The sequence below is a fragment of the Malaclemys terrapin genome, chromosome 1 (assembly GCF_027887155.1).
Source record: "Malaclemys terrapin pileata isolate rMalTer1 chromosome 1, rMalTer1.hap1, whole genome shotgun sequence".
NCBI classification, from domain to species: Eukaryota; Metazoa; Chordata; order Testudines; family Emydidae; genus Malaclemys; species Malaclemys terrapin.
The window spans coordinates 29617511-29630250 of NC_071505.1; the positions used below are offsets into that span (position 1 = coordinate 29617511).

General features: G+C 45.4%; 1 protein-coding gene across 9 annotated transcripts in view; it reads left to right on the top strand.

The window, feature by feature from the left end:
• The first annotated feature begins 8568 nt into the window (after positions 1-8568).
• Positions 8569-12740, top strand: part of KIF21A (kinesin family member 21A) — a 155859-nt gene continuing 151687 nt past the window's right edge. For 8 of the 9 annotated variants that reach the window (XM_054019027.1, XM_054019051.1, XM_054019062.1 and 5 more), the window contains exon 1: positions 8570-8884. In XM_054019027.1, the coding sequence (XP_053875002.1) occupies positions 8841-8884 (44 nt within the window). In that variant the 5' untranslated portion in view covers positions 8570-8840. Of the gene's footprint in view, positions 8885-12740 lie in introns of all 9 variants that reach the window. The other variant, XM_054019002.1, reaches the window with a different exon arrangement.

Sequence of the window (12740 nt, forward strand, 5' to 3'; positions counted from 1 at the left end):
AACGTTATTGTCACCACTGGCTGTGTTTCTGTTATGATAGATCTGGCCCTACTCTTGTCAACTGCCCATTCAGAGCTCCAGCATGATGCAATTTGGGACATGACCTCATCCAGGCCCAGTAGAGGGAGTTGGCCTGGGCAAACCTCAAGATAATGTCCCCCTTCTCCTCACCGAGGCATGCTGCATGGTGAACACTCCCCCCATCTTAAGGTGCAGGTCCACATCCATGCTCCAGGGGACCCCTATGGAATCCCAAAGCAGTGGACAACTTCATAGCTGCTGATAAGGCCCAAGCCCTGAGTATTCTGGTTCAACCAAAGACTGTCCTTGACCTGGTGGAATCTATAGATGGCTCACTCCTGTCATTGGGGCCAGTGATGCAGTACCTCTGGAAGTTTGCCATCTGGAACCATCGGGAGACCCTCCAGTTTGGGATGATCCGTTCACCACACTTCCCCCTACTCCTTGGCATTTCATGGTTAGTGGCTCATGAACCCCACTCCCTTTGGCATGAGCACCACGTTAGCTTCTGCTCCAAGTTCTGCCAGCAAGTCTGCCTATGCCCCCACCCCTCATGCCTTGGTAGTGGGTCAGGTGGGACCACCACTAGAGCTGACTCCAGTGCTGCTCCCCAAATATGGTGACTACAGTGACATCTTTGAGAGAAAAAAGAATGCTGACACCCTATCACCACACCAGGATTACAACTGCCCGATTGAGCTGCAACCAGGGGCCAACATACCATTTGGCCGCAGCTACACAATGTTGGAACCCGAGCTGGCTGCCACGCATTCCTATCTCCAGGAGAGAGGCCAAAGGCTTTATATACCTCTCCTCCTCTCCTGCTCGAGCCCTGGGCCTATTCGTTAAGGAGAAAGATGGAACCTTATGCCTATGCGTGGATTACCAGGCCCTCAGTTACCATCATCCCAGAGCTACTGGACCATGTGCAGTTGGCCCAGGTATTCACGAAATTCAACATGCATGGGACCTACAGCCTTATTCAGATCCAAGCTGGGGGATGAGTGGAAGATGGCTTTTCAAACCTGTTCTGGCCACTATGAATACCTGGCAATGCTGTTTGGGCTCACAAATGCATCTGAAACATTCCAGCACTTTCAATGAGGTCTTCCATGACATCCTGGATCAGGGCATGTGTCAGTGTTCACGTCACACTCCCCATAAATACCCAGCCCAAGCTGGGGAAGTTAATGATCCAACCAGCAGACCAAATTCGGTGATGAAGCCTGGTTACATGCCACCTCAGGAATGTTGAGCATATGCTAAGACGTACATTGTAGTCTATTTGGATGATATCCTAATATTTGTAGAGGATCCTGAGCAACACACCAAGCATAGCTCCACCAGCATGGCCTGTATGCAAAGCGGGAAAAATGCAGCTTTGATCAGTGCTCTATGGAGTTCCTGGCCTACATCCTGTCCCCTCAAGAAGGAAGAGGTAGTACAGACATAGCTGCCCCCCAAAACATCGAGGAGTTAGCAAACCCCAGGAAGTGTTGTAACTTTTATAGGCATTTCATCTCTGGGTTTTCAAGTCAAATAGCCCCCTTGACAACACTTCTCCGCAAGGACACCACATTCACTTGGTCTCCGCAGGCCCAGAAGCATTTGACCGGCTCAAGACAATCTTTACCAGTGCCACAATCCTGGTCCATCCAGACCCAGCACGACCCTTCATCATTGAGACCGATACCTTCAATATGGAAATTGGGGGCCATGCTCTCCCAAAGACATGGTCCCCAGGAGCACCTCCACTCTTACAAGTGCTATTCACGGAAGCTCACTCTGGCCAAACAAAACTACGAAATCCTAGTAAAGAGCTCCTAGCCATGAAAGTGGCGTTTGAAGAATGGTGCCACTATCTGGAGGGTGTGGTGTACCCAGTACAGCTATACACTGATCATAAAAACGTAGAGTATCTACACTGAGAGAGTGTTTTGAAAGAGGGCACTATTCTTCACATGCTTCAATTTCACCATCATGTACCACCTGGGGCCCCAGAACAAGACTGCTGATGCCTTGCCCTGAAAAGGGGAATATCTCGCCAGCCCACAGCCCCTCAGATGGAGTCCCCATGGATTCTTAAGCCCCAGAATTTCCTGGATGCTATGATTCCTCAAGACCTAATATCACTGATCCACTCAGCTACAGGGAAGGAGCCCCTTTGCAACGAACTCGAGGCAGCAAGCCGGGGCAACACTGGGTCCAGGATAGTTTGCACTATATTAAGGGCCACTTGTATGTTCCACCAGGACCCTCTCAGTTAGAGGTGCTATGGCTCTGTCATGGCTCACCATTAGTGGGCCATCTGGGTCGCCTCAAGACTCTCTGGCCACCTGCTCCTTCTGGTAGCCTCAACTGTGCACTACCATCCTCTCATATATTGATTCCTGTAAGACATGTGCCCACACCAAGATGCCACGCTTGAAACTCCTTGGCACTCTACTGTCCTCAAAGACCCTGGGCATCCATTACTCTAAACTTAATAGTTGAGCTCCCTGTGTCTCACAGGCACACTGTAGTCCTCCCTGTGGTCCATCAACTGACAAAATATGGCCCACTTTGTCCCCATTATGTACCTGCCCTCTGCAGAAGAGATGGCCCAGCTCTTGGTGACTCATGTCATCCATCTCCATGGACTCCCAGAGTGAGTCACAACTGATCAGGGTCCACAGTTTGTATTACGGTTTTGGTGTGAAACCTTACAATTGCTTGGGGTCTGCACTTCCACATCAACTGCTTATCACCCAGAGACTGATGATCAGTCAGAACAAGCAAATTGAATGTGAGAACAATACTTGTGCTGCTTCACAAACTTCCACAAGGATAATTGGTCAAGTCTCCTACTCCATGTGGAGTTTGCTTATATGTCTCCACCAGCAGGGCTGACCCTATCTAGGCAAACTCTGGTTTCTACCCGTCTCCACCCACCCATACCTGTCCACTGTACCAATGCTGCAGCTGCTGACTGGGTGCCACAGATCCATGAGGTGCAAGAGGAACTCTTAGCCTCTCTGGACAAGGCCAAGGAGGATCTACAAATGGTATGCTGACTGTCAGTGCCGGGAGGCCCAGCATTCATCATCGGACAAAGTGGGGTTTAAAGCCCAAAACCTCCTTGCCAACTGGCCGTGTCCTAAACTGGATCAATATGTCAGACCATGGTAATTAACCCAGTGACCATAAAGCTCCAATATTACAGGTCCCTCAGAGTACATCCAGTGTTTCATATATCCCTGCTTAAAACCCTACATTGACAACCCCTTCCCTCATCAGCCTCAACAACTACCCCCTCCAGTGTGGGTCCAAGGACATGAGTATGAGGTTAATGAGATACTGGACTAAAAAAAAATTCAACATGGCTCCCTCTGGTACCTCATAGACTGAGAGGGCTATGGCCTAGAAGAGCGGTCCTGGGAGCCTGCATCCCACATCCATATGCCCAACCTTGTGGCAGCCTTCCATGAGGCCCATCCTGAGAAACCTGGGTCCTGTGGGGGTAAGGAAGTAAATGTAAGGCCACAAAGGGCTAAAACCTATGCCTGTAGAGATAGCGGGCAGTTAACAGCTACAGGCTATGACCCAGCAGCAGCTGTAATCAACCTATGCTTCACTCCCTATGACCCACTGTGGATACAGACCATGGGAAGTTAAACCCAAGGTGAATTCCAGGAAGTGTCCAAGCAACAATTAAGATCTTCTGTAGCTGCCATGACCATTCCTGGTCTATGGTCTTGAACTCCTGGCTTGACTGTGGCTTGTTTTGGACTCCACCTCCTGATTTGGCTCTTCAGTATCAACCCTGGCCTGGAACTGACTAAAAACTCCTCTGCTACCCAGGCCTGTGACTCTGGGCAATATGCTGGACATAGTGGATGGTATTACAGCAATGGGGTTCCCAAACTGCAGTGGAGTGACAGATGGTCTGGTGCTAACATAGGAATATTCATGCCACCTTGCCATGGAGTACGTCAACAGAAAGGGCTACTTTTCTATGGTAATGCAAGTGCTGGTGGATCACCAGGGATGCTTTCCCTATATCAGTGTGGGCTGCTCAAGGAAGATGCATGATGTGTGCATCTTTGTTTTTAAAGAAAGCTGCATGCAGGGTCTATCTTTCCCAACCAGTGTATTACCATTGGGAATGCTGAAATGCCAATAGTGATCCTGAGAGACTTAGCCTACTCCTTGCTTCCCTGACTCATGGTACACCAGCCACCTTGATAGCACCAATGATTGCTTCAGCTACAGGCGTAGCAGGTGCACAATGAGAGTTGAATATGCCTTTGGTTGTTTGTTTACTTACAAGATAGGACCTCAGTGAGAAAAATATCCCAATGGCCTACCTGGCCTTGTTCTTTTGCAGCCTGGTATGAGTCTTGCAGTGATTGCTGTGCAATATATTTAGGGATATAAAATTGTCATGCACCTATTAATATTGTCTCTGAATGATGTTATGGGTTCTGTGACAAAGTGAAGTAACAGGAAACTGGTGGGTTTCAATCCTGCTCAGCACTAACAGTATATGCTGTGTACTAATAAAGATGAATTTTGCAGCAAAAAATAGCATTTCATTCTGTAACAGGAACTAGGCAATGGGACAGAAAAAAACATTCAAAACTTAATAAATTAAGGGAACAGAACTAGTGAATGGGAAAGAACACGCCATTTTCAGGTACACATACACGCTTTCACAGGTCAGCATATGTGAAACTGTGATTGATTGTCTTTAGTGTCCTCTCCCCCAACCCAGGTGGCGTGGTAAGGGTAGTGCACCAACCCTTGATGCCACATAGAATGTTGGGGAGAGGGTATAACAAGGTCCAGATATTTGAGTTCTTTATGGGCTGCAGAGGGAGGTGAGCATGAGATTGTTGAACCTGCAGGTCTACCAGAGTCTGCAGAATCTCTGTTTCTGTCTGAGAAGTGCAAGAATCTTCTGCTGCACGTCTCTCTCCTTTTCCTGTGTCTTTTTCCTCTTTACTCTATCCTTCTCCATGCTATCTGCAAGAGTCATCCTCCAGGTCCTGGTCTTGTTCTCTGATGCAGCACTGGCTTGCAGGATCTCCTGGAACACGTCATCCCGAGTCCTCTTCTTTCTCCTCCTTATCTAGTTCGGGTTTGGAGGGGGAGACGCTGAAGTCCACAATAGCAGCAGCTGCAGATACAACACACATTGTCAGTGTATTCAGAATGGAAACTGAAACTTAAGTTACTGAACTCACTCACTTCCATACAGCACTAGCCATGGTGAGTATGGCCCTTGGGGGAGGATGGGTTTGGAGGGGGCGGGGGCTAGCTCACTGGAATGATTATAGCTGTATAGGGCAATGGAACTGAATGCTGGCACTGCTTTCCACAGGTGATGGTGATTTTAGCCGATCTCACTCCTGAGTGTAATAGATGCAGGGAAAGCACAGCTGCTCCTTGTAGACTTTACTGGTGGAAACTTAGGTGCCTGGGGATTTTAGGCACCCACAAGTTCAGGCAGCAGCCGAGTAGTGGTTTTATGGATGCCCATGATGCATAAATGTTGTACATAAGTGACTAAAGTGGCAGGTAGGTGCCTAAGTCACTCTTGTGAATATAGCTGAGTTACTAACTTTTTTTTAAAGATAAACAGAATTGTTGACAGTACAAAGTACTTTCTTACATATCTATTAAAACAAAGGGAGTGATTTCCTACCCCTTTATTAAGGTTAATCTCTCAATTACATGAATAAGATAATTGGGAGCAGAGGTTGCTCCTCATTGAAGAAAATGGGATGAGAGATAGTTAAAATGATCATTTACCCAGAGACAGATGCGTTAACAGAATAGCAGTGGATTTGTTTACTTTGAGAAGGAATGGAAAAACATACTAAAAAAATTAAGATTTGTTTTTAATTAGAAGCTTAAATTTTGCAGAAAAGTGTGGAATACTCATGGGATCCATAATTTTCTTTCAAATGCTCTAACATTGGGCAATTCCTTTTGAAGAGAACATCAAGAGTCAAACAGAACTCCACTGATTTCTGTAGCTTAAGTCATTCAGGATGGAGAACATGTACATAGTGTTGAATTTAAAAAAGCCAAAATGAGAAGAAAGCTTTATTCTTTTGACACTGAAATTTGACTTCCTATTTAGCCCCATTGTGAGCAGTGTTTTTTTGGCACAATGGCCTCTGTCCTGCAAAAACTTGCATGTGTGTTTAGTCATATGAATACTTCTATTGGACCATATTCTTCAGTCTGCTAAATTCACCTTCACCGTGTCCGTAGGAGGAGAGGATGTGTTGAGGGTGGGGTGAGTGTGTAGGGGGTGCACCGAGGATGGAAGAGGGCATGGTGGAGATGAGCTCCCGTATGTCTGGTCCCTGACCACCATAATCTCAAATTTTATGCCACTGTCAGAAATTAGAGTGGGACCCAGATCTTAATGACTGAGTATGAGTGAACAGTAGCCAGCCCCCTGCAGCTGCTACTGTCCACTAGGTTTCGGCACAGCACTGACTGTGGAGAATTGGTGCCAGTGACTTCAGTGGGATTATACACATGCTTAAAGTCTTTGCAGTAGTGAGGCCTACAAGATTAAATATGCTTTAATAATGCAAGTCCTGATATTGCATAGATATGTGAAATCAAGTCTAGCTTTAACCTGTGTGTTGTATTAGCATTCTTAGGGGTGCTAAATGGATAAACTTACTTGATTCTTATAAGAAAACATCCATTTCACTAAAACATACCCTGTGACTCAGCAGAAAAAACACACGGACGTTCTCTCTTATTCATACTAGTCTGAGAGAAGCTTTGTTCTCAAACAAATGTGAAAACGGACATAGAAACTATTCTCTGCTAACATGGTTGTACCAGATGTTGACACACAGTGTGGATGGGTGACGATTATATTTTAAAGAGATGTTAATTTTTCTTTCCTTCTCCAGGGGTTAGTCCAAACTAATCTTAAAACCTCTAAATTATATCTTCCATCACTCCCTCAAGAGACTGTTCTGCAGCCTAATGCAATCCACTTTCAGGAACCCTTTGCTGCTATTCAGTCTAAATATTCACTTTCTTAAACATATATTAAAAGAAGGGTTAGAAGTGAGACACCTCTCCCTAAGGCACCAGATCTAGGGAATGGTTTGTGGCTAACGCCCAGACAGGCCTGGGGAGATTCACGTTCTACTTCTGTCTCTGCTGCATATTCCCTGGGTGACTTTAGGCCAGGAGTTCTCAAACTGGGGGTCGAGAGCCCTCAGGGGATCACAAGGTTCTTACATGGGGGGGTCGTGAGCTGTCAGCCTCCACCCCAAATCCTGGTTTGCCTCCAGCATTTATAATAGTGTTAAATACATAAAAAGTATTTTTAATTTATAAGAAGAGGTCGCACTGAGAGGCTTTCTATGTGAAAGGGGTCACCAGTACAAAAGTTTGAGAATCACTGCTTTAGGCTTATCTTCTCTGTACCTTAGTCAGCTTCTCCATCTTTGGGTACATAATACATACTTCACAGGAATATTAAGGGGCTTGCCATTAATATTTGTAAAATGCTAGGTGATCTTAGTATAGAACATTTTATAAATGTAAAGGAAAGATAATACAATAATATTGTATGTAGCAACTTGCAGTAAAACAATATTCTCATGTCAACACTGTTTCTGAATTAAATGGAGAAAAAATAGCAAAGGAAAAGTGATGAGGTTTAAGCCCCAAAGAAATAATTCAGTATTGCTTTAGTAGACTGAAATTTCTTTAGGGCCGGGGATTTGTTCCTGTAAAGAGTCATGGATGTTGCTAGAGCCCCAGTCCTGCAATCAGATCTGTGTGGGAAAGGAGTTTTCCTGCACGGATCTGATTGTAAGATTGAGGTTTGGGTGTGCACATCTTTCATAATGAAAAGCACAATAACTTGATATGCAAGGTTTTTAGCATATCATTACAAATTCAAAAAGGGGCCTATTCTGATGGAAAATACTGCTCAGAAATGTGAATTGTTTCAAGCAAAAACCTGCCTGTTTCCTAGCAGGGCTGCTGTTTGCATCAACAATGAGCGTCCTCCCCCTAAATTTCCAAATGTCAAAACCAGACAGTTTATTAAAGCGGTGAGAAGAGCGATGGGGCACATAGGCGGGGAACTTCTGAACCAATTGGCCAGACAAAACCAACCCGGGGCGTTCTGCAGCGCTCCCTGGCACGCCACAGCTCATGATAATGCTATAGTGGCAATGCAGAACAAGCAGGGCACTGGAATAAAAAAAAAAAAAAACAGCTCGTTCTGCCCCACCGTGTGGCTCCTGCTGCGGGGGAAGAAATAAGCGGAGGTGGCTGTTCCCGGGAAAAGGGAACAGGCTCAGCAGGGACTGAAGCTCGCTCACCCCTGGCCAAGCCGTGGGGGCGAGCCTGTGTGCGTGTGAGAGGGGGAGAGCAGCGCGTGCTCCCCCCGCAGCGGCAGCAGGCAGAGCCCGGCGGGGAGCCGCTCTCCGCCCTGGCCGCGCAGGCGGGGAGGGAGGAGTGGCCTGGTTACGCATTGCGGCTGGGGAGAACCTGAGGCGGCCGGGAGAGGAGCTGCCGGCGCCGCTGCTGTCAGTGCGGTGGGGGCGGGAGCCAGGCCGGGCTGGGAGGGAGCCGCTCGCTTCTCCGCCAGCCAGGGAGCGCTCGCTGGGCTCGGGCGCCTCACTGAGCGGAGGGCGCGGGACCCTCCCGGCGCGGCCGCGGTGCTACCTAGGCAGCCGCTCACCTAAAATGGCTGGAGCGCGGAGGTGAGCGCGGCAGCCCCGCGGCTCGGAGAGGCGGCGGAACGAGCCTGTGTTTACCCCCCCCCCACCCCACCCCACACCATGTCGGCGGGGCAGGACGAGAGCTCGGTGCGGGTCGCTGTCAGGTAAGGGCGAGGGGGCGCCGCGGGGCGCTGCTCCGGGCAGGGGGCTCGGTGCCGCGCCTGACGGGGGAGGTCACAGGTGGACTGGTACCTTCCGGCCTGGAGCAGTGCGGGCAGGTGGCTGCTGGTGTCCGGGGCCGTGTGAACCCACCGCCCGCGAGGCCTGGGGGCAGGCCGCTGCCTGTCAAAGCCGGGGCTGGCTGGGGGTGGAAGCGGGGGCACTCTTCTCTCCGCCCCACCCTAGTCATTGGCCCCGCAGCGGCGTGTGAAACCGGCTTATTGCATTGGAGTGAATGAGTGCCTTGCTGAAAACTCCTGCCTAAGATGCGTGACTGGCCTGAGACATCTATGAAGGGAGTGAATACATGTTAAGCTTAGATTTCAAACATCATGACTCTAAGCAGGGTTTCTATACAATAGAAGAAGCGGTGTATTTTCCGTACTGTATGCAATATCTTGACTTACGTTCCATACGACATATGCAGGCAGTGTTGTGAATATTCTGGACTGGATAAATTACAGTCACAGTATCTGGAAGTAAAAGACAAGAGTTTCTACTCATGGAAAATTGCAACATCACTGTACTGCATGAAAAATTAATGAAGTATTTACAATAGAACAAGTGTATCAGTTTAGTTAATGTTAGTAATCTCTCTAATTGAGTGTTTTCCAGGAATGGTTGAAAATTATAAAAGAAGAAATAGTGTTGGTCTCAAATTTTGTGAGACAATTTACTAATTCGGTAAGATTTAAACATCTGCATACAAACCATGAATCTAATCCTGCAAACCTTTAGTCATGAGTGGTTTCTACTAAGGGATAGCTCAGTGGTTTGAGCATTGGCCTGCTAAACCCAGGGTTGTGAGTTCAATCCTGGAGGGAGCCACTTAGGAATCTGGGCAATAACCTCTGTGACTTCAATGGTGCTATTTACATCAGTAACGCTTGCAGGATTGGACTCTAACATTCTAATATTTTAGGATGGCAAAGGCCTCAATCCTGGAAAGACTTCTGCAAATCTTGAAGTTTATGTACTGTGAACATTGACTTTAATGAGACTATTCAGTACATAAAGTTAAGCATGTACAGAAATGTTTACAGGACTAGGGCATAAATGATTTTAAAATGTCAACTGATTCAAATGACTCAAATATTTTATCAGAGATAAAAATCTGTCAGTAAAACTGGATTTTAGGGCTTTCCTGTTCTAAGAGATTATTTTGTTGCTTCAAAAGATTCCACAGTGGTTCAGTAAATTTTTCTTAAATTGTCTTAAGATATCTTTATGTAGTCCTTGTACAAGTGCTCTTGTTGTTTTGGACTGTGCAAGCTGTCAGTTGGGTTTGAGTTACATGAAATAATTATACTGAATGATTAAATGAATTCTTCATTGTGTATTATGCTGGAGCTGTAGCATAATGTACAGGACTTTAAAAGCTCCATTTCCATCACCGGATATTCAGATCCTTAATGTTCATTAGTTTGTTCAAGGGCCAAATCGTAAGATGCAAAGGATGGAGCCGAAGTATCCCAAGAGATGTAGAAGCATCACTGTTACTGGGTGCTGATTTTATTTATTTATATATATATATATATATATATATAATATGCCACTGGATGACACTTAATAAATGCAGAGGCAAGCCCACAAACAATGAAATGTGATGGATGCTGTACCAGTGTTTCTCAGACTTTATTGTACTGTGATCCCCTTCTGACAACCTAAATTACTACAGGATCCCAGGAAAGGGGATTTGGGGGAGGGGCCCAAAGCTGAGGCTCAAGGGCTTTAACCATGGAGGGGGAGGGGGGAAGAGAAGAGTGGCTGTTACCTGAGCCCCACCACCCAGGGCTGAAGCTGAAGCTTTAGTCCCGCTGCCCAGGGATGAAGCCCTCGGGTTTCGGCTTCATCCCTGGGTAGTGGGACTCAGGCTTCAGCTTCAGCCCCAGACCCCAGCAAGTCTAATGCCAGCCCTGGCAACTCCATTAAAACAGGCTTATGACCCACTTTGGGGTCTCGACTCACAGTTGGAGAACTGCTGCGTTAGTTTTAAAATCAATATCTCAATTACAGTAGTGTTTTCGGTTAAGAGAAATTCTTCCTGTTAACTTGATCAGATTGTCATTTGTTGAAATGCTTTGCTTGGAAAACACTGAAAAGAGATATTCCATTCTGTAATCAGGATGTTTCTATATACAAAAGTAATTCAGAGGTGTAATATTTCAACACATCCTGTTTTTAAGAACCGCTTCACCTTTAAATGAAAATATTTCATATGTTATTTTGAGAAGGTATTTTTCTGGTGCAGGATAGCACATTTTTTATATATAGTTATTGTAGCTAGAAGCTAAACAAAGTCTTCTGGTACCAATGGATTTGTATGTGCAGACATTTGATAAATAGGATAGAAAAATATATGGTGAACAGGCTAGTAAATGTGAATTAAAAATAGGCAACTGAATTAAAGACTTCTTTTGTGGCTCTGGGATAAAATTTTAAATACTAATGAAGTATATTCTCATAATATAATCAGCAAACATCTTAATCCTCCAAATCTCAGTGCAGTTTGATAATGAGGGATTACACCCATCTTCCTTTCTACCTACATCTCTTGGAGGGTTAACTCTTCATGCACCAGATTTAGCTCTCTGCTCTTAAGATTTCTAAGAGAAGCCATTCTGATCCAGGTTTTTTAAATGGACAATACCAGTAACTACAAACTAGAACTTCATTTTAAGTTCTCTTTTCAGTGTTTTGAAAGAAGAGTATTTCAGCGAATGACAGTACTTGCTCAATTTTGCAGGGATGGTGTGACTTCAGTGGGTTTCAGTTGACTTCAAGGATCTGCCATGGTGCAGCAAATTGCAGAATTGGGGGCCTTAATTAGTTTTATGAATGTTTCCGTGACTGCTTCCTATGTCATAGTACCATATATATTCGTAAATGGGATGAGATAGCAAAGGTAAGGTCTTTAAAAGGCACATTTGCATTGAAGCTGGTGCAGAAAAGAACATGCCCACGTTTACTCTATACCAGTGGTTCTCAAACTTTTGTACTGGTGACCCCTTTCACATAGCAAGCCTCTGAGTGCGACACCCTCCCCCCCAATAAATGAATTTTTTTGGGGTATATTTAACACCATTATAAATGCTGGAGGAAAAGCGGGGTTTGGGGTGGATGCTGAGAGCTCGTGATCCTCCCATGTAATAACCTCAACCCCCTGAGGGGTCCCCAACCCCCAGTTTGAGAACCCTTGTTCTATACTTTTTGGATGTAGTGTAAGGTAAAATGTTTAGTAAACTGTTTTTCCAGGACTATTAATGAAATAAGGTGAAGTATAACATGCTGTAGTATGATGGGAAATGATCCCCCCCCCATTATCACCACCCTTAAGCTATCCTCTTGCACACTAATTGCTTCAGAGTTTTTTGCATAATTATTGGGTAGTGAATGAGTGTACCAGATATTCCAGTTTAGTGAAGCATGAGAGCTGCAAGTATTTTGGCAGATAATCCAATAACTAATGTTAATCTCTGCAATCTAGAAAAATTCTTTCACTATTGTCAGCCTCCACTGAAAGAAGCTGATTTACAATTTTGATGATTATGTGCAATTTTCACAAAGAGCTTTACTTTTAGTCTGTGTGACCATGACTGTGTTCAATTGTCAGGCATGCTTGTTTTCTGTTAAAGTCCCCATTATAATCTAATCATATGACTATTTTTTAATTGAAAAACTACCTTTTTGTGACTGTGGAACTGCTGTAGTGCATTTTTGAATGCCCTTCTCATATATGAAAATTAATCTGCTCTATCTTCTATGTGGAGTAAGCTATGAAATTCATAAAAATGTTTTCAT